General features: G+C 48.8%; 2 protein-coding genes across 21 annotated transcripts in view; one reads left to right on the forward strand and one right to left on the reverse strand.

Moving 5' to 3' along the window:
- PLD3 (phospholipase D family member 3) overlaps positions 1-6,216 on the reverse strand; it is a 31,380-nt gene extending 25,164 nt beyond the window's left edge. For all 10 annotated transcript variants that reach the window (XM_033224987.1, XM_033224988.1, XM_033224986.1 and 7 more), the window contains exon 1: positions 6,043-6,216. The gene's annotated coding sequence lies outside the window, so the exon portion shown is untranslated. The remainder of the gene's footprint in view (positions 1-6,042) is intronic.
- A 65-nt stretch (positions 6,217-6,281) lies between these two features.
- The window catches only part of CUNH19orf47 (chromosome unknown C19orf47 homolog), a 28,043-nt gene continuing 11,365 nt past the window's right edge, over positions 6,282-22,959 (forward strand). The window contains exons 1-6 of one of the 11 annotated variants that reach the window (XM_033224993.1): positions 6,429-6,480; positions 7,487-7,597; positions 13,026-13,077; positions 18,385-18,472; positions 18,568-18,682; positions 20,831-20,909. In XM_033224993.1, coding sequence (XP_033080884.1) covers positions 13,059-13,077; positions 18,385-18,472; positions 18,568-18,682; positions 20,831-20,909 — 301 coding nt within the window. In that variant the 5' untranslated portion in view covers positions 6,429-6,480; positions 7,487-7,597; positions 13,026-13,058. The other 10 variants (XM_033224989.1, XM_033224998.1, XM_033224996.1 and 7 more) reach the window with 10 other exon arrangements.

Here is a 22,959-nt window from a genome sequence, read left to right on the forward strand (position 1 = left end):
CCTGGAACTCCTGGGCTCAAGTGGTCCTCCTGCTTCAGCCTCCCGAGTAGCTGGGACCACAAGTGTGTGCCACCACGCCCAGCTAGTTTTTAATTTTTTTGTAGAGTCGGAATCTCACCACATCGCCCAGGCTGCTATTGAACTGCTGGGCTCAAGTGATCTGCCTACCTCAGCCTCTCAAAGTGCTGGGATTATAGGCATAAGCCACTGGGCCTGGCCTCAAAGCACTTAATATATTTGTTTTATTGTTTTAAATTGAACTTAATATATTTAATTTTCACAACAGTCCTCTTAAAACTCCCACTTAGGGAATTAAGGATCCAGAGAGGTGAAGTCACAGGTACAAAGAGACACAGACAGTATATGGGTAAGCCTGGGACCTGGACTTTGGTTAAAAAAAAAAAAAAAAAAAGAAGAGAGAGGAAATGGAGCAAGGATTTGAACCCAAGCTGCCTCAAGCTTCCAGGGACAGAGTCCCCATGACAGCTGCCTCTCCTGTTATTCGTCATCTGTAGATCCCTTGCTGCCTGCCCCCCACCCTCCAGGACAGAGCTGAACCCCGTGGTGGCGCTGGCCTCTCAAAAACTCCATTAGCATTTCCCCAGCCTGCTCTCCATTTTTTATTAATATTTATTTATTTATTTATTTGAGTTGGAGTCTTGGTCTGTCGCTCAGGCTGGAGTGTAGTGGCGCGATCTCAGCTCACTGCAATCTCCACCTCTCAGGTTCGAGGGCTTTTCCTGCTTCAGCCTCCTGAATAGCTGGGATTACAGGCACCCGCCACAACGCCCACCTAATTTTTTATACTTTTGGTAGAGATGGGGTTTCACCACGTTGGTCAGGCTGGTCTTGAACTCCTGATCTCAAGTGATCCGCCCGCCTCAGCCTCCCAAAGTGCTGGGATTAGAGGCGTGAGCCACCATGCCCGGCCTCAATCTTTGACAGGGATATTTGAAATTTTCTCCCAACATAAAGGATATGTGAGTGCGGACTGAAGATTCTGGCTCTCTTTCCAACAAGTCTGCCTCTCACTAGTCGATCCTGGGTAGAAGTTCTGGAGCTGCCACAGCTCAGGGTGATGGCTTCATGTCACACTGGACCGCATCCCTCCTCGGCTCCACATCCTCCTGTGGCTCCCACCTCACTTGGAGTAAAAGTCAGTCTTCTGCATGGCTCACAAGGCCTTCCACAATGTGCCCCATCGCCCCTCCGACATCATCTCTTGCCCCTCTCCTCTCTCACTGACGTCTCCTTGCTATTCCTTAAATATTCCAAGCTTGCTCCTACCTCAATGCCTTTGCTTTTGCTGTTCTCTTTGCCTAGCACGCTCTTCCCCAGAGGGGAAGAGCTTTCTTTCTCTCTTCATTCTTTCTTTCTCTCTCTCTTTTTTTTGAGATAGAATCTCACTCTGTCGCCCAGGCTGGAGTGCAATGGCACAATCTCGGTTCACTACAACCTCCGCTTCCCGAGTTCAAGCGATTCTCTTGCCTCAGCCTCCCGAATAGCTGGGATTATAGGTGTCTGCCACTATGCCTGGCTAAGTTTTTTGTATTTTTAGTAGAGACGGGGTTTCACCATATTAGTCAGGCTGGTCTCGAACTCCTGACCTCAGGTGATCCACCGGCCTTGGCCTCCCAAAGTGCTGGCATTATAGGCATGAGCCACCATGCCCAGCTGTTTTCTTTTGTTGTTTTTTTATTTTTGAGACAGGGTCTCCCTCTGTTGCCCAGGCTGGAGTGTAGTGGCAAAATCATGGCTCACTGCAGCCTCAAACTCCCAGGCTCAAGCGATCCCCCCACCTCTCAGCCTCCCACATAGCTGGGACAACAGGTGCACACCACCATACCTGCTTAATTTTTGTAGAGATGGGGTTTCACTATGTTGCCCAGGCTGGTTGCAAACTCCTGAGCTCCAGTGATCCGCCTTCCTCAGCCTCCCAAAGTGCTGTGATCATAGGCGTGAGCCACTGTGCCCGGCCCCACTCTCTCTTCTCCTTCAAGTCTTTGGTTCAAATGTCACTTTCTCAGAAAGCTTTCCTTGACCACCCTATTTAAAATTACAACCTTGACCCCACATTCCCCATGCCCCTTCTATTACATCCAATAATCTACTTTCCTATTTACCCATTGCTTCTTACCCTTACTAGAGTGTAGGATACTCTATAAGGCCAGATTTTTTTTTTTTTTTTTTTGAGACGGGGTCTCACTCTGTCACCCAGGCCAGAGTGCAGTGGTGCGATCTCAACTCACTGCAGCCTCCGCCTGCTGGGTTCAAGCAATTCTCTCACCTCAGCCTCCTGAGTTGCTCGGATTATAGGGGTGCGCCACCATACCTGGCTAATTTTTGCATTTTTAGTAGAGATGGGGTTTCACCATGTTGTCCAGGCTGGTCTCAAACTCCTGACCTCAGGAGAGCCACCTGCTTTGGCCTCCTAAAGTGCTTGGATTACAGGTGTGAGCCACTGCGCCCAGCTAAGATATTTTTGTCTGTACTGTTCATTAAGGTGTCCCCAGTGCCTAGAGGTGTTGGGCACATAGACAGCACATGCTTAAGAATTATGTGCAGAATAATTTGTGTTTTCATTCCCATATTGCAGATGCAGTAACTGAGGCACAGGGAGGTTAAGCCAGTTGCCCAAGATCATGTAGTTCTTTTTTTTTTTTTTTTTTTTGAGACGGAGTCTCGCTCTTGTTGCCCAGGCTAGAGTGCAATGGTGCGATCTCGGCTCACTGCAACCTCTGCCTCCTGGGTTCAAGTGATTCTCCTGTCTCAGTTTCCTGAGTAGCTGGGATTACAGGCATGTGCCACCGTGCCCGGCTAATTTTGTATTTTGTATTTTTTTTTTTTTTGAGACGGAGTCTTGCTCTGTCGCTCAGGTTAGAGTGCAGTGGCAAGATCTCGGTTCACTGCTAGCTCCACCTCCCGGGTTCACGCCATTCTCCTGCCTCAGCCTCCCCAAGTAGCTGGGACTACAGGTGCCCGCCACCATGCCTGGCTAATTTTTTGTATTTTTAGTAGAGACGGGGTTTCACTGTGTTAGCCAGGATGGTCTCGATCTCTTGACCTTGTGATCCGCCTGCCTCGGCCTCCCAAAGTGCTGGGATTACAGGCATGAGCCACTGTGCCCTGCCACTTTTTTTTTTTTTTTGAGATGGAGTCTCACTCAGTCATCCTGGCTAGAGTGCAGTGGCGCGATCTCAGCTCCCTGCAACCTCCACCTCCTGGGTTCAGGTGATTCTCCTGCCTCAGCCTCCTGAGAAGCTGGGACTACAGGTGAGTGTCACCATGTCCGGCTAATTTATTTTTAGTAGAGATGGTATTTCACCACGTTGGCCAGGCTGGTCTCAAACTCCTAGCCTCAAATGATCTGCCTGCCTTGGCCTCCCAAAGTGTTGGGATTACAAGTGTCAGCAATCACGTCTGGCTGTTTTTTTTTTTTTTTTGAGTTAAAAAAATGTTTTTTGAGAAGATTTTTCCTTTTTTTTTTTTTTTGTAGAGATGGGGTTTTCTGTGTTGCCCAGGCAGGTCTTGAACTCATAACCTCAAGCAATCCTCCCATCTTGACCTTCCAAAGTTTTGGGATTACAAGTGTGAGCCAATCACTGCACCCAACCATTTAAAAAATAATAATTTTTTTTAGAGATGGTGTCTCACTCTGTCACCCAAGTTGGAGTGCAGTAGCACAATCATAGCTCACTGCAGCCTCAAACTCCTGGGTTTAGTGATCCTCCCACCTCAGCCTCCTGAGTAGCTGCGACTACAGGTGCACATCACTGTGTCCATTTAATTTTTAAAAAAATGTTTTTTGGTAGAGATGGTGTCTTGCTATTTGCCCAGGCAGGTCTGTTTTTGTATTGTTTTGTTTTTTGCCTCGTTTTTCTTTTTTTGGAGACAGTCTCGCTCTGTTGCCCAGTCTGGAAGGCAGTAGGGCATCTCAGCTCACTGCAGCCTCCACCTCCAGGCTTCAAGGGATTCTCCCGCCTCGGCTTCCTGAGTAGCCAGCCGGGAGTACTGGCATGTGCCATCACATCTAATTTTTTTTTTTTTTTAGTTGAAATGGGGTTTCACCCTGTTGGAGAGGCTGGTCTCAAACTCCTTGCCTCAAGTGATCCGTCTGTCTTGGCCTCCCAAAATGCTGGGATTACAGGCAACAGCCACCTAGTCCAGCCTAGGACTGATGAGGTGTGACTTAAATGTGGGAGAAACAGGCTTCATCTCTCCGTAGCCCTAATTCTAAAAGCCCAGGGAATTCTGGGCCTAAGCTACCTACAGTTTCCCCCTCACCAAGCCCTCCTCAACCCTCACAGCACTAGCTAAATGCTTTCAATTTTGGGAGTGGAGGAAATCACTCAATCCCATAAGATAACGAGATAGCGATTAAGTATTTACAGAAGCAAGGTTCACAATGGCCAATGGGCCACTGCCACAGGTGTGGTGACGTGGCAGAGGTGAGGGCAACATGGAGACTGTGAGGTGGTGTGGCTGCTGTGGCAGAGTATCTGTCCTGATACGAAGTCCATGACAACACCCCAGGAATGACCAGGGCAGCTGGGGAGAGTGACCATGAGGATACGATGAAGGTGACTGGATGAGGGTGATGGTGACATGGTTTATTATTATTATTATTCTTGAGACTGAGTATCGCTCTTGTTGCCCAGACTGGAGTGCAATGGCGCGATGTTGGCTCACCCCAACCTCCACCTCCCAGGGTCAAGCCATTCTCCTGCCTCAGCCTCTGGAGTAGCTGGGATTATAGGCATGCACCACCATGCTCCGCCAATTTCGTATTTTTAGTAGAGACGGGGTTTCTCCATGTTGATCAGGCTGGTCTCCAACTCCCGACATCAGGTGATCTGCCCACCTTGGCCTCCCAAAGTACTGGGATTACAGGCGTGAGCCACTGCACCCGGTGGAGGGTGGCATGGTTAGTAACAATATTAGCTAAAAACACCATGTCAGGCTGGGCGCTGTGGCTCACGCCTGTAATCCCAGCACTTTGGGAGGCTGAGACGGGCGGATCACGAAGTCAGGAGATCCAGACCATCCTGGCTAACACGGTGAAACCCCGTCTCTACTAAAAATACAAAAAAAAATTAGCCGGGCGTGGTGGCGGGCGCCTGTAGTCCCAGCTACCTGGGAGGCTGAGGCAGGAGAATGGCGTGAACCCGGGGGGCGGAGCTTGCAGTGAGCCGAGATCACGCCACTGCACTCCAGCCTGGGCGACAGAGCGAGACTCCGTCTCAAAAAACAAAAAACAAAAAAACACCATGTCAAGCTCTGCCTGCCATAAGAATAAACTCAGAATTGTCACACTCAGCCCTGATGTGCACGTCCCCACGTGCATTTTGCAGATGAAGCTGGGATTGGAAAGGTGCCATAAGGTAGTCAAGGTATCCAGAGGTGTAGTGGTGGGGCTGGGATTCTGACACACCCCAGGTAATGGGCTGCAGTACCCTGTATGTTATGTGAGCTGTGATACAGGGAAATGACGAAGACACGGAGGGAAGAAAAATAACTGTAAGGCTGGGTGGCTCCTTATGGGGAAAGCTGGAAACATGAGGAATGGATGGTGACTGTCAGAAACAGTGATGCCAAGGGAGGGACAAAGACATAAGGGGTAATGATGATATAAAGGCTGCATTAGCGCGATTTAAGAAGAGCGATGGGGACAGTAGCCATGCGAAGGTGACTTGGGGGTACGATGAGGGTTTAAGAGAAATGAGGATTTTATAAAGGAGAAATGGCAACAAAAGCGGGATGCAGGTAACATATGGCGATGACGCATTTAAAGGGAGCGATTACGACCTATGGTGGCAAAGAGGGCTTACGGGGAAGGAAAGCGAGTTAAGTGCACTGATGGCGACTTTAAAGAGGGTGATGGCGACAGAAGGGGAGTTGTGAGGATTTAAGTGGGATGAGACAGAAGGAGAGGAATAGTGACATAAAGGGACCGAGGACGACATAAGGGAGGCGATGCATTATGGCGGGGAGGACAACACGAGGAGGGCAGCCGAGGCGCCGCGCCCCTAGATCGCACAGTACCTGCACTCCACGTCTCTCACTCCGGGACCCAGCCCCACACGCAGGTTCCAGGATGTATCCCCGCCTGACCGCCCCCAGCCGCGCGCAGGCGCACTACTGCTAGACTGCGGGCCCGCGGGGGCCAGGCATGCGCCTTTCTCATTGGCCGCGCCGCTCGCTGGCGTCGGGCTGAGAGCGCCCGGCGAAGGTGGGCGGTCACGTGACGTATACGCCCGCACTCCTGCTGGTGACGGTGGGTGGTCACGTGACGGTTATGGCCGCACTCTCGCTGGTGGCAGCCTGGTGGGCTAGAGCGGCCGCGGGCGGGTCAGTTCAGCTTCCTGCGGTGAGGGGGTGCTTCCGGGGCGGGCAGCCCGGGCCGGGGGTGGAGTGTCTGACAGTTGGCGCCGCCGCGAGGGAGGGCGGGCGGCGCGAGTGGGCGCGGGTCCTGTGGGCCAGGTGAGGCGCGGGCCGGGGGTGGTGGGACTGGGCCGGTTGCGGTAGGGACGGGTGGCGTCCGGGGCTCTGGACTCAGTTCGGGCTCCGCTGTACGGCTTCGGACGTACGATTTGTTTCTCTGAGCCTCAGTTTCCTCTCCTGTGGAATGGGGGTTACGATCTGACTGTATCACCGGTTTTATAAATGGGAGTGAGAAGTCAGGTCGTGTACGTTGGATCCCTTAGCTCAGCGCCTCCGCATAACGCTCACTTCGTTACTATACTATTATTGTTAGTATTGATGTTTGCGCTTGGTATGAAAAATTGTTGGGTTTGGAAGCGGTCGGATTTTGGTTCAAGTCCCGCTCCACTGTGAGGCAGTGGGGCCTGTGTCTTCGCTTCTTTGAACTCCCTTTTTTCTCATCTGCACAGTGAGAGCAGATAGTCCCAGTATCATAGGGTCGTCTTGAGGATTCTGACGAAGCGTGTGTGTGTAGAGATTTTAAGCAGAGGGGCTGGCACAGTGAGAACTCGCGGATTGGGACTATAGTGATAATGATTCTGAGAGTCATTGGTGTAGCTGAAAATTCCAGGGAAGTAGGGGCAGGGCAGAAAGCTCAGAGACAGCAATAGGAAAAACTTAGGACTGGAGCCGAGAAAATCGACATCCTGCCACTTACTATTTGACCAATTTTGCTGAGTCCTGAAGTATTAGTTTTTTTCTTTTTCTTGATCGTGACTAGTGCATTTTTTTCCCCAGTAAATTAATTTGAGAAGGCAAATTTGCATTGCTGTCTTCTTTTTCTTCTTCTTTTTTGAAACCGAGTTTCTCTCTTGTTGCCCAGGCTGGAGTGCGATCTCCCTCACCGCAACCTCCGGCTCTCGGGTTTAAGTGATTCTCCTGCCTCAGCCTCCCGAGTAGCTGGGATTACAGGCATGCGCCACCACGCCCTGCTAATTTTTTTGTATTTTAGTAGAGATGGGGTTTCTCCAAGTTGGTCAGGCTGGTCTCGAACTTCTGACTTCAGGTGATCCGCCCGCCTCGGTCTCCCAAAGTGCTGGGAGCCACCGTGCCCGGCGCATTGCCGTCTTCAATGAAAGACTAGCATTGCTGGCCATGAGAGGAAGGAAAAGTTCAGGTAAAATACAATGGAAACTGAGCTGCCGGTTACACTGTACACTGAAATGGAAAGATAATCGAAAAAGGAGTACTACGTATTCCCTTTGAATAGGAATACTGTTCAGAACTTGTACTGTGTGATTCCCTGTTGTCAGATCCCATCGACCCCCATCAAGTTGTCCTTATACTTGTTCCCAGCTCACCCTTTGTATACAACTAGCATTAAGTCAGTGACTGTCCCACTGTTTCCCTAGATCACTGAAGATTTGTTTTAGTTGATGCACTCTTAACATTGCACTTACCACCTGCTGTGCATCTTCGTTCTAAGGACTCTGTTTATTAACTCGTTTAATCCCTGTAACACCGTTAAGAATGGGTCCTTGGCTGGGTGTGGTGGCTCACACCTGTAATCCCAGCATTTTGGGGGCCAAGGCGGGCGGATCATGACGTCAGTTCGAGACCATCCTGGCTAACACGGTGAAACCCTGTCTCTACTAAAAATACAAAAAATTAGCCGGGCGTGGTGGTGGTAATCCCAGCTACTTGGGAGGCTGAGGAAGGAGAATTGCATGAACCTGGGAGGCAGAGGTTGTAGTGAGCCGAGATCACACTGCTGCACTCCAGCCTGGGTGACAGAGTGGGGCTCCATCTCAAAAACAACAACAACAACAAAAAAGCCTTTTTTAAATTTTGAGATGATGTTCTTTTATTTCATTTTTTTATTATTTATTTTATTTATTTTTGTTTTGAGACAAGGTCTCACTCTGTAGCTCAGGCTGGAGTGCAGTGGTGTGATCTGGGATCACTGCAACCTCTGCTTCCCGGGCTCAAGCCATTCTCCTGCCTCAGCCTCCTGAGTAGCTAGGATTGCAGGTGTCCACCACCATGCCTGGCTAATTTTTGTAGAGATGGGTTTTCACTATGTTGGCCAGGCTGGTCTGGAACTCCTGACCTCGTGATCCACCTACCTTGGCCTCCCACGGTGCTGGAATTACAGGCATGAGCCACCGTGCTGGCCAGGAAGGGGTACTCTCACTTTTTTTTTTTTTTGAGATGGAGTCTCACTGTTGCCCAGGCTGGAGTATAGTGGTGCAGTTTCGGCTCACTGCAACCTCTGGAGTGCAGTGGTGTGATCTCGGCTCACTGCAACCTTTGCCTCCTGGGTTCAAGTGGTTCTCCTGCCTCAGCCTCCCAAGTGGCTGGGACCACGGGCACCTGCCACCACACCCAGCTAATTTTTGTATTTTTGGTAGAGACAGGGTTTCACCATATTGCTGGGATTAGCCACCACACCCGGCTAATTTTTTGTATTTTTAGTAGAGGCAGAGTTTCACCATGTTGGCCAGGCTAGTCTCAAACTCCTGACCTTGTAATCCACCCTCCTTGGCCTCCCAAAGCGTTGGGATTACAGGCATGAGCCACTGTGCCCAGCCACCTTTCTTTTCTTTCTTTTTCTTTTTCTTTTTCTTTTTTTTTTTGAGGCAGAGTCTCGCTCTGTTGCCCATGCTGGAGTGCAGTGGCGTAATCTTGGCTCACTGCAACCTCTGCCCCGCCCGGGTTGAAGCGATTCTCCCACTTTAGCCTCCCGAGTAGCTGGGATTACAGGCATGCGCTACCATGCCCGGCTAATTTTTGTATTTTTAGTAGAGATGGGCCTTCACCATATTGGCAGGCCAGGAGGTCAGGTTGGTCTCGAAACCCTGACCTCAGGTGATCCACCCGCCTCGGCCTCCCAAAGTGCTGGGATTACAGGCGTGAGCCGGCGTGCCCGGCTTTTTTTTTTTTTTTTCCCCTTTTTTCAACAGTGACAGGGTCTCACTGTATCGCCCAGGCTGGCCTCAAAATCCTGGGCTCCAGAGATCCTCCTGCTTCGGCCTCCCAAAATGCTGGGACTACAGGTGTGAGTCACCATACCCGGCCTTACCATTCTTATGGTGCAGTTGAGGAAGTGAGGTCAGAAAGGTTAAGCTACTTGTCCAGGGTCAGGATTAGGACGTGGTAAAATTGAGATTTGGATACAGGTCTTCTAAAGGCTTAGCACATGGAGCCTGGTATGTGGTAATTCCTTGAGTTTTGGGAGCTGCCGTCTTTAAAAATGACTATTATTATAATTTTCCTTATTCAGAAAGTCAGTGTTGGAGGTGGGCTTTTAGGATTGTAGAGAGAGGAAATTGAATCCAGTAGGGTCTGTAGCACTTGGGGAAGAATACCAATACTTAAAGGATTCTGGTTAGCATTAACTGAGACATTGCAAAACAGACCATAGTACCTGGCTTGTAGTAATCCCTCAATCGGCATGAACCATAGCCATTGGACTGCCTGGGGTCCAAGTCCTGCTGCTGCCTTTACTTGCTGTATGATCTTGAACTCCTAGGCTCAAGGGATCCTCCTGCCCCTAAAGTACTGGGATGACAGGCCTGAGCCACTGCGCCCAGCGTTTTGCTGTGTGATCTTGGACCTGCCATTCTCATCTGTAACTTGGGACTCATTTTTCCATTTTTCTGAGGCTGGTTGTGAGGAGTCACTGAGATGTGTATATGCTCAGTTCCTGGTGCATAGTAAACACGCAGTGGGAGTTACTCCATGGGCATCAGAATCAAGAAGAACTTGTTTTTGAATCCCAATAAGGTTAGTTGCTAAATGTGCCATTTGACAAATGACTGCACCGCAATGAGTTGGGGTTTTTCATCCGTAAAAACAGGGCTAATAATAGTCCTCACTCACTGAGCTGTTGGGATGCATCTGCATGATGCTTGGCCCTGGTCCTGATGCCTAGTTATTGCTTGGTTTGTGAGATGTTCTGTCTGACTTACTGAGACCTCTCCGTGCTCTGTTCTTTGAGAGATGCATGTTGTATTTTCTTTTCTTTTCTTTTTTTGAGACAGAGTCTTGCTCTGTCACCCAGGCTAGAGTGCAGTGGCACGATCTCAGCTCCCTGCAACCTCTGCCTCCCAGGTTCAGGCGATTCTCCTGCCTCAGCCTGCGGAGTAGCTGAGATTACAGGCACCCACCATCACGCCCGGCTAATTTTTGTATTTTAGTAGAGATGGGTTTTCACTATGTTGGCCAGGCTGGTATCCAACCCCTGGTCTCAGGTGATCCACCCGCCTCAATCTCCCAAAGTGCTGGGATTACAGGCATAAGCCACTGTGCCTGGCCTGTGTTGTCTTTGGCCAGTGGTAAAATTCAGAAGGGAAATTGGATCTAAGAGTGTTGAGTATAGGACAGAGTGATGTCTGTGGTCATACTCATCAATAAGAGATTGAGCAGAAGACCAGGTGCCTGTAATCCCAGCACTTTGGGAAACTGATGTGGGCAGATCACTTGAGGTCAGGAGTTCGAGACCAGCCTGACCAACATGGTGAAACCCCATCTCTACTAAAAATACAAAAATTAGCTGGGTGTGGTGGCAGGTGCCTGTGGTCCCAGCTACTCGGGAGGCTGAGGCTGGAGAACCGCTTGAACCCAGGAGGCGAAGGTTGCAGTGAGCCGAGATCATGCCACTGCACTCCAGCCTGGGCGACAGAGTGAGATTTGTCTCAAAAAAAAAAAAAAAAAATTGAGCAGAAGCCAGGGAAGGGCAAGATTAACAATGCTGAGGATAGAGAAGAGAGTCTCATATGTGGGGACTTAGGGAAAGGTCACGAAGTAGATGGCAGTGGAGCAGAAGGAAGGAGAGGTTGCCAGGAGGATACAGGCATTCCAGGCACAGGTGACATCCTCTAAAAACGGCAGGCCAGCAAAGCACCTGTGTGGGGAAGGAGGCCTGGAGGATGAGACCAGGCACAACACCTCCAGGGTGCTTAGTAGGCACCAAGCACTGTCTCAAGTGCTTTTATTCATAGAAACTCATCTAGCTTTTACAGCAGTCCTCTAAGGTAAGTCATGTTTGCACCCTCCCAATTCACAAATGGGGACACCGTGGCCCAACTGGTGAAGTGACTTGCCGAGATCATAAGTGGTAGAGCTGGATTTGAACCCTACAGTCTGGTTGCAGAGTTCTTACTCTTGACCACTCCATTATACCATCAAAATCTGTTAGGGGATGGGACAGATTTTATGGGGTTGTAAACAGGAAGGTTCTGGGACAGAGGGCTTCTGCACCTCATGGAGGGGTGAGGGAGGATCAGTACTGGGGGCTGCGGTAGATAGAAGGGAGCAGAGTGAGGGGAGAGGGCAGAGGACCCGGGTCAGGGAAGAGGCAGAGGGCTAAGTAGGAAGTTTTGGCCAGGGCAGTGTGGGCCCCATGATCTTGGAGTTGAATAGCGTTGAATCAGCACATGAAAAAGTTACTTCCTTTAGTTCCCATTCAACACTGCTTTTAATGGAGATAGTCTCCATTGGTGCTAAAATGTCTTTAACACCACCTTTCTACCATCTGCTAATGTAAGGGAAAATTGGTTTTCCATGTCTTCTCTGGGACATCTCATGATCAGGTCACCACTTCTGTGACCTGTCTCCTCCCAATGCCCTCCCTGCTCGCTCCACTGCAGGCACACTGGCTCCTTGCTTTCCCTCCAGCATGCCAGATGAGCCACTGGCCCAGGGCGCTGGACTTGCTGTACCTTCTTCTGGAACACTTTTTCTCTGTAAAACCACATGGCTCATTGCTTCCCTCCCTTTAGCTCTCTAAATGTTGCTTTAGGTCTTCCCTGATCACTCTGTTGAAAATTACAACCACTCCCTTCCCAGGTCCTCCATGTCTTCTCCGTGGCATTAAAGGCTTCCTAATGTACTGTACTAACTGTTTGGCTTGTTTACTCTCTGTCTCCCCTGTCGCCTGTACCCAACTAGCTGCTAAGTTCCATGGCTTTGTTCACCTTGGTATCCCTAAGAGTGCCTTATACATAGTAGGTTCTCAGTGAATAGGGTTTTGGGTTTGTTTGTTTGGAGACTAGTCAAGTGCAGTAGTGAGAAAGGGAGAAAGAGTAGAATAAGGAGTTCCATCTGTAAAGGACTATGAACAGTCAGTTGAGGTAATTCATTACCTTTGGACCAGCCTGTTTTTTTTTTTTTTTGAGACAGGGTCTTGCCTTGTTGTCCAGGCTGGTCTTCAACTCCTGGCCTCAATTGATCCTCCCATCTTGGCCTCCCAAAGAGCTGGGATTACAGGCATGAGCCAGCACGCTTGGTTGGTATTTATTGCTAAAGTTTTGGCCAGAAGTATCTTATTTCTGTTGCACTCCTTTTCCAGCCAACCTTTTGGGGTGTGTAGGAATGGAACTGTGGACATTTGCTGTCCCTGAGCCTTGTCTCAGGCACAAGCGATGATGGTGGTGGCAGCTCTGTCCCAGGCTGACTTCCTGCCAGCTGCTCCAGGCTATTCCTGGGCGGTGAGCCTGTAGCCCAGGAACGTTCCTCTGGCATGCAGGCAGACAGGCACAGGAGAGGGACAAACACTCACAGCCGGCAGCAACTCATGGGCCCTCTCCTCTCTTCTCTTTCAGGCTCCAGGGAGCAGTGTCAGGGCCAGGGAGACGATGGTCTCCGTGACTATGGGTGAGTCTGTGGCCTTCTCTCCAGGGCCCCCTCTCCCCACTGCCCTTTTTGAGGTATGGCCTTGGTGGGGGACGATGGGGTGGGGGAGGGAGGGCTGGGTCACTGGCAGGAACAGCTGTACTCTGAGGACTGTGGCAGGGTGGGGCTGGAACTGCTTGAGGCCTGCCTGCCTCCTTGCCGGATCTCTCTCCTGACTGTATAGTTTAGCTGTGAAGAACGTGGGTTATGAAGTCCAGCAGGTCTCCCACGTGGCCTCACAGAGCCTTGGTTTTCTCACCTGTGAAATGGAAATGATAGTCCCACGTCCTGGGATTAAGGAGATTATAGCATGTAAAAGCTTGGGCGTAGTTCTAAACAAACCTTAGGTGTTGTTATTATCACAAGCCTTAAGCTCTGTATTTGGGGATTGCTAAGGCACAGAGATTAGTTGGTAGCTTTGAAAAATGTTCACATTTATTATAATGTAGAAAAGTATATATATATAATATTTTGAGATGGAATTTCACTCTTGTTGCCCAGGCTGGAGTGCAGTGGCACGATCTTGGCTCACTGCAACCTCCACCTCCCAGGTTCAAGTGATTCTCCTGCCTCAGCCTCCCGAGAAGCTGGGATTACAGGCGTGTGCCACCACACCCAGCTAATTTTTGTATTTTTAGTAGAGACAGAGTTTCACCATGTTGGCCAGGCTGGTCTCGAACTCCTAACCTCAGGTGATCTGCCCTCTTCGGCCTCCCTAAGTGCTGGGATTACAGGCATGATCCATCATGCCTGGCCCATAAAATATATTTGTATAGTTTTAAGAGTAATTAAGAAGCAAAGTCTGAGTAGATCTTTTTTTTTTTTTTGAGATAGTCTCACACTTTGTTGCCCATGCTGGAGTGCAGTGGTGTAATCTCGGCTCACTGCACCCTCTGCCTCCCAGGCTCAGGTGATCCTCCCATCTCAGCCTCCTGAGTAACTGGGACTATAGGGACGCACCATCATGCCCAGCTAATTTTTATATTTTTTGTAGAAATGGGGTTTCGCCATGTTGCCCAGGCTGGTCTTGAACTCCTGTGCTCAAGAGATCCTCCTGCCTCAGCCTCCCAAAGTGCTAGGATTACACAGGTGAGCCACCGCGCCTGGCCTGTATTCCTTTTTTTTTGAAACAGAGTCTTGCTCTGTCACCAGGCTGGAGTGCAGTGGCACGATCTTGGTTCAGTGCAACCTCTGCCTCCCGGGTTCAAGTGATTCTCCTGCCTCAGCCTCCCGAGTAGCTGGGACTACAGGTGCACACCACTATGCCCAACTAATTTTTGTATTTTTAGTAGAGACGAGGTTTCATCATATTGGCTGGGATGGGCTCGATCTCTTGACCTTGTGATCCACCTGCCTCGCCCTCCCAAAGTGCTGGGATTACAGACGGGAGCCACCCCGCCTAGCTGCCTGTATTCTTTATAATTCCATTCATATAAAGCATAGAAGCAGGCAAAATCAGTCTATTTTGTTAGAAGGTGGTGATTGCATCTGGGAAGGAGTGAGTAGAGACTCCAAAGGGAATATAAGGGGTTCTGAGGTGTTAGAAATATCTCATTTCTTGATTTGGGTGCTGATTACATAGGTGTGTCTGATTTAGGAAGATCTATTGACTTGTGCACTTTTTTTGCATGTACATGATAGTTCTGTAAAAAGATTGAAAAATCCAAACCCTGTTACCCATCCAGATCAAAAAAAGAGAATATTGTCAGCCCCATGAGAGTCCTACCCCAATCACACTCCCCTCCCTTCTCCATATGGAATAAACCATTTTGTGAACGTCTTTTCTTGCCTTACCTACTTTTTTTTTTTTTTACAATGGAGTTTCGCTTTTGTTGCTTAGGCTGGAATGCAATGGCGTGATCTCGGCTCACCGCAACCTCTGCCTCCCGGGTTCAAGCGATTCTCCTGCCTCAGCCTCCGATTCAAGTAGCTGGGATTACAGGCATGCCCCACCATGCCTCACTAAATTTGTATTTTTAGTAGAGATGGGGTTTCTCTATGATGGTCAGGCTGGTCTCAAACTCCTGACCTCAGGTGATCCACCTGCCTCGGCCTCCCAAAGTGCTGGGATTACAGGTGTAAGCCACCGCTCCTGGCCTTCCTTGCCTTTATAGTTGTATTATCAGTGGGACATTCCTATTCTATAGACTTTGGTTTTTAAATTACATGAATGAAATCATACCTTGTGTTCTTTTGTACCTGGCTTCTTTTGCTCAACATAATGTCTAAGGGTCATCTATGTTGACTTTCTTTTCACTGCTGTATAGTATTTCACCTTGAGAGTGACCACCATGTGTTTATCAGTGCTGCTGTCAGTGGATATTGCATTATTACTGGGTTGGAGCTATCACAGACAAACTACTGTGAATATTCTTGTACGTGTCTCCTGGTGTGTGCAGAAAGCCACATCTCATTGATTCCAAGACTCACATCATTGCAGAACTTAACATTTCTGAAGTAGGGGTATATCTTACTGCCGGTGCCTTATGACAGTTTAGTTGACTGCATATTTTCCTTCCTTAGCAATACATGAAATGATGGTGTGTGCTGAATGTGGGGACTCTTTCAATTCCTCAAATACTGGGTTTCAGTAATCTCTTGGTTAAATTCACAGACTTTGGCTGGTCCCTGTGAACTGATTGGTCTTTACAACTAATTGATCACAACCAGTTACAGATTTATTTGTTCCTTCTCCTTTCCCACCGCTTCACTTGACTAACCTTAAAATCAGTCAGTCGATTAATCAATCACAGGCTTTGGCTCAGAAAGCTACCTCCAACCTACGTGGTATTTTTTTCTCCCCTTAATAACAGCTTAGTTTAGGTATAATTCATTTATCATACATTTTACCTAGTTAAGGTGTTCAATTCGATGGTTTTTATATTCTCTGTTCACAGAGTTGTGCAGCCATCACCATAATCAATTTTAAAACATCTTTATCACTCTTTCTTGAAACCCCATACCTTAGCAGGGTGTTGTGGCTCATGCCAGTAATCCTAGCACTTTGGCAGGCTGAGGCAGGTGAATCGCTTGAGTCCAGGAGTTTGAGACCAGCCTAGGCAACATGGTGAAACTCTGTCTCTATAAAAAATATAAAAAATTGCCGGGTGCTGTGGCTCACGCCTGTAATCCCAGCACTTTGGGAGGCCGAGGAGTGTGGATCACGAAGTCAGGAGTTTGAGACCAGCCTGACCAACATGGTGAAACCCCGTCTCTACTAAAAATACAAAAATTAACCAGGCATGGTGGAGCGTGCCTGTAATCCCAGCTACTTGGGAGGCTGAGGCAGGATAATTGCTTGAACCCGGAGGTGGAGGTTACAGTGAACCGAGATTGCACCTCTGCACTCCAGTCTGGGTGACAGAGTGAAACTCCATCTCAAAAAAAAAATGTGTGTATATATATGTAACTTGTGTGTGTATATATACAAAAAAATAGCTAGGCCTGGTGGCATGCGCCTCTAGTTTAACTACTTGGGAAACTGAGGTGGGAAGATTGCTTGAGCCCAGGAAGTTGAGATGGCAGTGAGCTATGATTGTGCCACTGCACTCTGGCCTAGGCGACAGAGGGAGACCCTGTCTCAAAAAAATTAAAACCCCATACCCATTAGCAGTCACTTCCCCTGTCCTCCTAGCAACCACTAATCTACTTTCTCTTTAGATTTGCCTATTCTAGACATTTCATATACATGGAATCATTATGTGGTGCTTTTTGATAGTTAGAGATGCATGCTCCTGGCCAGTGGGACCCAGGGCCCTATGGCTTAGCAGGTGGATAGTGCCTGTGCAACATAGGGAAATGGTACCCCTTTCCTGTGGCCTGGCGGAGGAAATCCTAAGGACATGAGTTCCTTGCCAGCCTCAGTCCCCAAGGGCCAATCAGCACCCTGGGTAACTGGCCTGTGGCTGGCTGGGCAGGGGCCTCCTTGGAGATGTGACCCATGGGGCTTTACCGGAGCCCCGCACTGCCACTCATGTAACACCTGACCCGCAGTGTGTCTGTTTCCCTGCTCTGAGTCTCTATTGTCTTAAAAGCAAAATGGGTGAGGTAATAACAGGTTGCTTCTATTCTAAAATAGCATGGATTGTTGGATATACTGAGAAAGAAAAACAGTTTGCTAATTAAACCATGGCACACCATCAATCATGAAGTAGATCCTAGTTTCGGAGATGTCAAAATGTGAAAAAAAAAGTTCTGCTTTGAATCAGTGATCTTAGCTACCTCCTGGCCTGGCAGGCTGGGGTCAGTTTGAGGGTCAAACCCACCAAGAAGCCAAGAACATTTAGAAAGAATAAAATTCATAGGTGGGGTCTGCCTGGTCTTGGCCGTGGCTCTGTGTTTAGTGGTGATGGGAGTAATAGTAATAATAATAATAATAATAATAATAATAATAATAATAGCTGACATGGTTTGAGGATATCCTCTGGGTTATGCATCATTTAAAGCCTTTTATATGGAGTTTCTCATTGAGTCTGCACAGTGGCCCAAGGACACTGGTGCTGTTATCACTAAAATCTCAGCTACACAAGGGCTGGGACTTCATCTTGTGCCTTGTCGTATCTCCAGTGCGTAGGACAGGACCTGTCCTTTGCCAAATGCTGGGTTAGCACTTGTCAAATCTGTTATCCCGGGTTTACAGATGAGGAAACCAAGGCACCAAGAGTTAACTTACCCACAGTCCCTCCATAGGGAAATTGCAGGGTTAGGATTCGAACCCAAGCTCCGAAGTCCATGTTAGTAACTTCTGTGCCTCTCTCTGAGGGAGGTTTGCTACTGTGGCGGGTAGAGGGCTTGCCAAGGCTCATGGGGTGGCTCTGTGGTGCTTCTTTTCCATCACAGAGGATGACCTGTGGATCCTGTCATCCTCTGGGCCTAGGCTGGCTGATGGGGACTAGGGCAGAGAACCCAGAGTCCCAGTTACCCTACATCAGTCATGGGCCCAGTGTGTGTAGTGATGCAGAGAGGCAGCCCTGGGGCGGGGTGGAGCTGTAAGGAGAAAGGCTGTGATAAGGGTTTGGGAGCTCTGCGCCTTGTTTAGCATTGTGGCTTGGGGTGGGTTGCCCAACCTTTCCCTGCCTCATTTTCCTCGGCAACTCAGAGGAGTCTTAATACTGCTTAACTCACAGGGTCAGGAAGGCTCAGTTCCTTCATGTGTGTGTGTGGAGCACTCCACACAGGGCCTGGCATGGGATGAGCATTTAATTTGTGGGAGCTGCTGTGATTGTGGTTTTGCTAATGCTATTCTCTAAAGAGGATGGTGTGAATAATGAGCCCTGTCCAACCCCACAGCCACTTCCGAGTGGATCCAGTTCTTTAAGGAAGCCGGCATTCCTCCAGGACCTGCTGTCAATTATGCTGTGATGTTTGTGGATAATAGGTGAGGAGGCGGAACTTGGGGATGGGGTGGTGGGGAGCTGACTGGCCCACCCACTCTGGCCCACCTGGGGCCTCACCACTGACCTTCCCCTGTAGGATTCAGAAGAGCATGCTGCTGGATCTCAATAAGGAGATCATGAATGAGCTGGGCGTGACCGTGGTGGGCGACATCATCGCCATTCTCAAGCATGCCAAAGTGGTGCACCGTCAGGTGGGTGCTGTGCCCAGCCCCTCTGTCTCTGGGTTTGGCATGGCGGTGGAGGGTCAGTTGCAGAGCCAATGGGAGGCCTGGAAGCAGAGGCAGGCTGACCCAGGTTCCAGGGCTGGTTTGGCCATTTGCTGTGTGACACTGGGCACATGGCCCAACCTCTCTGAGTTGTATTTTCTGCATCTGTGAAAGAGAGGCAAACCTGGCCGGGCGCAGTGGCTCATGCCTGTAATCCCAGCACTTTAGGAGGCCGAGGCGGGTGGATCACGAGGTCAGGAGATCAAGACCATCCTGGCTAACACGGTGAAACCCCATATCTACTAAAAATACAAAAAATTAGCTGGGCATGGTGGCGGGCGCCTGTAGTCCCAGCTACTTGCAAGGCTGAGGAAGGAGAATGGCGTGAACCCGAGAGGTGGAGCTTGCAGTGAGCTGAGATCGTGCCACTGTACTCCAGCCTGGGCGACAGAGCGAGACTCCGTCTCAAGAAAAAAAAAAAAAAAGAGAGACAAACCTATCTTGAAGGGTGGTTGTATTTTTTTTTTTTTTGAGACAGTGTCTTGCCATGTTGCCCAAGCTGGTCTCGAACTCCTGGGCTCAGGCCATCCTCCTGCCTCAGTCTCCCAAAATACTGGGATTTCAGGCATGAGCTACTGTGCCCAGCCCTGGTTGTGAGTATTAAGTTATGGGAAGTACTAGCACAGTGGAAACTGCCTGTATTCGGGTCCCTCTATGATAAACTTATTGCTGCTTCACATCTTCCTTGTGATAATTATTATCTCCAGGACAGCAGCTTCCTATGTGGGACCCAGATGGCAGCCTGGCTCACAGCCTGGGTGTTCCAGTCTTGACACCTCCACTTATAGTGACCCACCTTCCTGGATCTTTTTGAAATGGGCTTTTCACACAGCCTGTTGCTAGTGTGGCTATGGCCACCTACCAGATAGTATACGTGGCCCTGAGCACCAGACCTAGAGTGTTGGACTCATTAAGTGATTAATATAATAGCTAACACCAAGCACTTGCTGTGACCTGCCAGGCATTGTCTCCATCCCTCCCTCCCTCCCTTTCTTTCCTCCCTCCCTTCCTTCCTTCCTCCCTTCCTTCACTTGTTTATTATTTATTTTTGAGACAGGTTCTCACTCCATTGCCCAGGCTGGAGTGCAGTGGCATGATCTCGGCTCACTGCAACCTCTGCCTCCCGGGTTCAAGTGATTCTCCCACCTCAGCCTCCTGAGTAGCTGGGATTATAGGCATGTGACCCTGTGCCTGGCCTCTTTTATTTTATTTTATTGTATTTCATTTCATTTCATTTCTTTTCTTTTCATTTTTCATTTCATTTCATATTTTATTTTATTGAGACAGAATTCCACCCTGTTGCCTAGGCTGGAGTGTAGTGATGCTGTCTTGGCTCACTGCAGCCTTTACCTCCTGAGTTCAAGAGATTCTCGTACCTCAGCCCCCCCAGTGATTGGGATTACAGGCATGCGCCACCATGCCCAGCTATTTTTTGTAATTTTAGTAGAGATGGGGTTTTGCCATGTTGCCCAGGCTGGTCTTGAACTCCTGGCCTCAGGTGATCCACCTCCCTCGCCCTCCCAAAAGGCTGGGATTACAAATGTGAGCCACCATACCTGGCCATCTTTCATCTGTTTTCGAGACAGGGTCTCACTCTGTCACCCAGGGTAGAGTACAGTGGTACAATCACAGCTTACTGCAGCCTCAAAACTCCTGGGCTCAAGTGATCCTACCACCTTAGCCCTGAATAGCTGGGACTACAGGTGCGTGACACCCTGCTTGGCTAATTTTTTAATTTTTCTAGAGATAAGGGTCTCACTATTGGCCAGGCTGGTCTTAAACTCCTGACCTCAGGTGATCCACCTGCCTTGGCCTCCCGAAGTGCTGGGATTACAGGCGTGAATCACCACACCTGGCCTATTTTTTCAATGACCGTGATAGTTTTGCAGTGTACTGGTCAGATACAGAGTGTCCCTCAGTTTGGAGGTGTCTGATGCTTTCTTATGGTTAGGAGTAAAATGTGTTAGAATCTTCTCTGTCAGTCAGGTGTTGATCCTCATGGTGTTGCTTAGATCTCTAGGTCCATGCATGATTCTTCTGTGGTGACCCAGGTGCCTGGTCTTTTTTTTATAGGACATGTGCAAAGCTGCCACTGAGTCAGTGCCCTGCAGCCCCAGCCCCCTTGCAGGCGAGATTCGCCGTGGCACTAGTGGTGAGTCCTAACTATTCAGGCCTCTTTTCCTTGATTCTTTTACCCTGTCAGTGAAGGGGACACGTCTGGCCGTCCCATCCCTGCCCGTAATTTGCAAAGGTAGAAACAAAGCCATCGGAGGCACTCTTACTCTTCTCTTAGGGGAAAAAATAAACTGGGTAGTGAATGGCTATACACACAGTCAATTGTCATCCGTAGTCGTTAAGTTCTGTGAAGTCAACGTGTACACTTAGTCAATTCTTAGCTCCTAGACGAAATACAGAGCAATTTGCTCCTGTGGAAAATACTACGTTAGGGTCCTGCAAGCCTGTAGTCAAATATATAGCTTTATTTTATGTGTGTCTCCTTTTAAAAGCACTGTAGTTAATATATAATGTTGATTTCAGTAACCGGGAACTTATAGCCACCCACACTGTAACTCATTCCTGCATGATGCTTATCTCACACACACATTTTTTTTGATCAGGTACATCATACCCTTCTTGCATTTAGGAACCCAGACAGCACTTCAGCAGGGCCTGCCCAAAGATGTGGATGTAAAATATTTTTTGAGGGCCATTTTATTTATTTATTTATTTATTTATTTATTTATTGAGATGGAGTCTCTGTTGCCCAGGCTGGAGTACAGTGGCATGATCTTGACTCACTGTAACTTCCGCCTCCTGGGTTCAAGCAGTTGTCTTGCCTCAGTCTCTCTAGTAACTGGGATTACAGGCGCCTGCCACCATGCCTGGCTAATTTTATTTTTAGTAGAGACGGGGTTTCGCCATATTGGCTAGGCTGGTCTCAAACCTCTGACTTCAAGTGATCTGCCTGCCTTGGCCTCCCAAAGTGCTGGGATTACAGGCGTGAGCCACCGCTGCCGTCCAGGGGGCTATTTTAAACAGCAAAATCACCAACAAAAGTGTGAAAAATGTTCACATTCATGACATCGAGTAGACTGGGCAAAGGACACTTGTTTATAGAGCGGGACCTGAACCAAGAGGGTGACAATGCCTTCTTTGTCCTCGTTTGGGAACATGTCTGGAGCAACTCAAAATGTTCCCTGCGTGTGTCTGTGAATGACAGTGAAAGCACTGCCTGTATTGATTTTGGGGTTACAAATACATTTGAATGAGTAGGCAGATTTGCAAATATGGAATCTATGAATGATGAGTATTGACTGTATTTATTTTTTTATTTTTTATTTTTTTTGAGATGGAGTCTCACTCTGTTGCCCAGGCTGGAGTACAGTGGCGCGATATCGACTTAACTGCAACCTCTGCCTCCTGAGTTTAAGCGATTCTCCTGCCTCAACCTCCTGAGTAGCTGGAATCTGCCACCACGCCCGGCTAATTTTTGTATTTTTGGTAGAGATAGAATTTCACCCTGTTGGCCAGGCTGGTCTTGAACACCTCAGGTGATCCACCCGCCTCAGCCTCCCAAAGTGCTGGGCTTATAGACGTGAGCCACCACTGTACCTGACCTTTTTTTTTTTTTCTTGAGACAGAGTCTTGCTGTGTTGCTTACGTTGGAGTGCTATGGCACCCTCAGCTCACTGCAAACTCTGCCTCCCAGGTTCAAGTGATTCTTATGCCTCAGTCACCCAAGTATCTGGGATTACATATGTGTGCCACTATGCCTAGCCAATTTTTATATTTTTAGTAGAGACAGGGTTTTGCCTCATTTGCCAGGCTAGTCTTGAACTCTTGATTTCAAACGATCCACCGCCTCAGCCTCCCAAAGTGCAGGCATGAGCCAGCCACTGCACCTGGCTATTTTTGGTTTTTAAAAGCCATATGATACCATTTTTTTTTTTTTTGAGATGGAATTTTCCTTTTGTTGCTCAGGCTGGAGTGCAATGGCATGATCTTGACTCACTGCAACCTCTGCCTCCTGGGTTCAGGTGACTCTCCTGCCCCAGCCTCCTGAGTTGCTGGCATTACAGGTGCCTGTCACCATGCCCAGCCAATTTTTGTTATTTTTAGTAGAGATGAGGTTTTGCCACGTTGACCAGGCTGGTCTCGAACTCTTGACCGTAGGTGATCCACCCGGCTTGGCCCCCCCAAAG

Source organism: Trachypithecus francoisi, unplaced genomic scaffold (assembly GCF_009764315.1).
Source record: "Trachypithecus francoisi isolate TF-2019V2 unplaced genomic scaffold, Tfra_2.0 Lachesis_group12, whole genome shotgun sequence".
NCBI lineage: Eukaryota > Metazoa > Chordata > Mammalia > Primates > Cercopithecidae > Trachypithecus > Trachypithecus francoisi.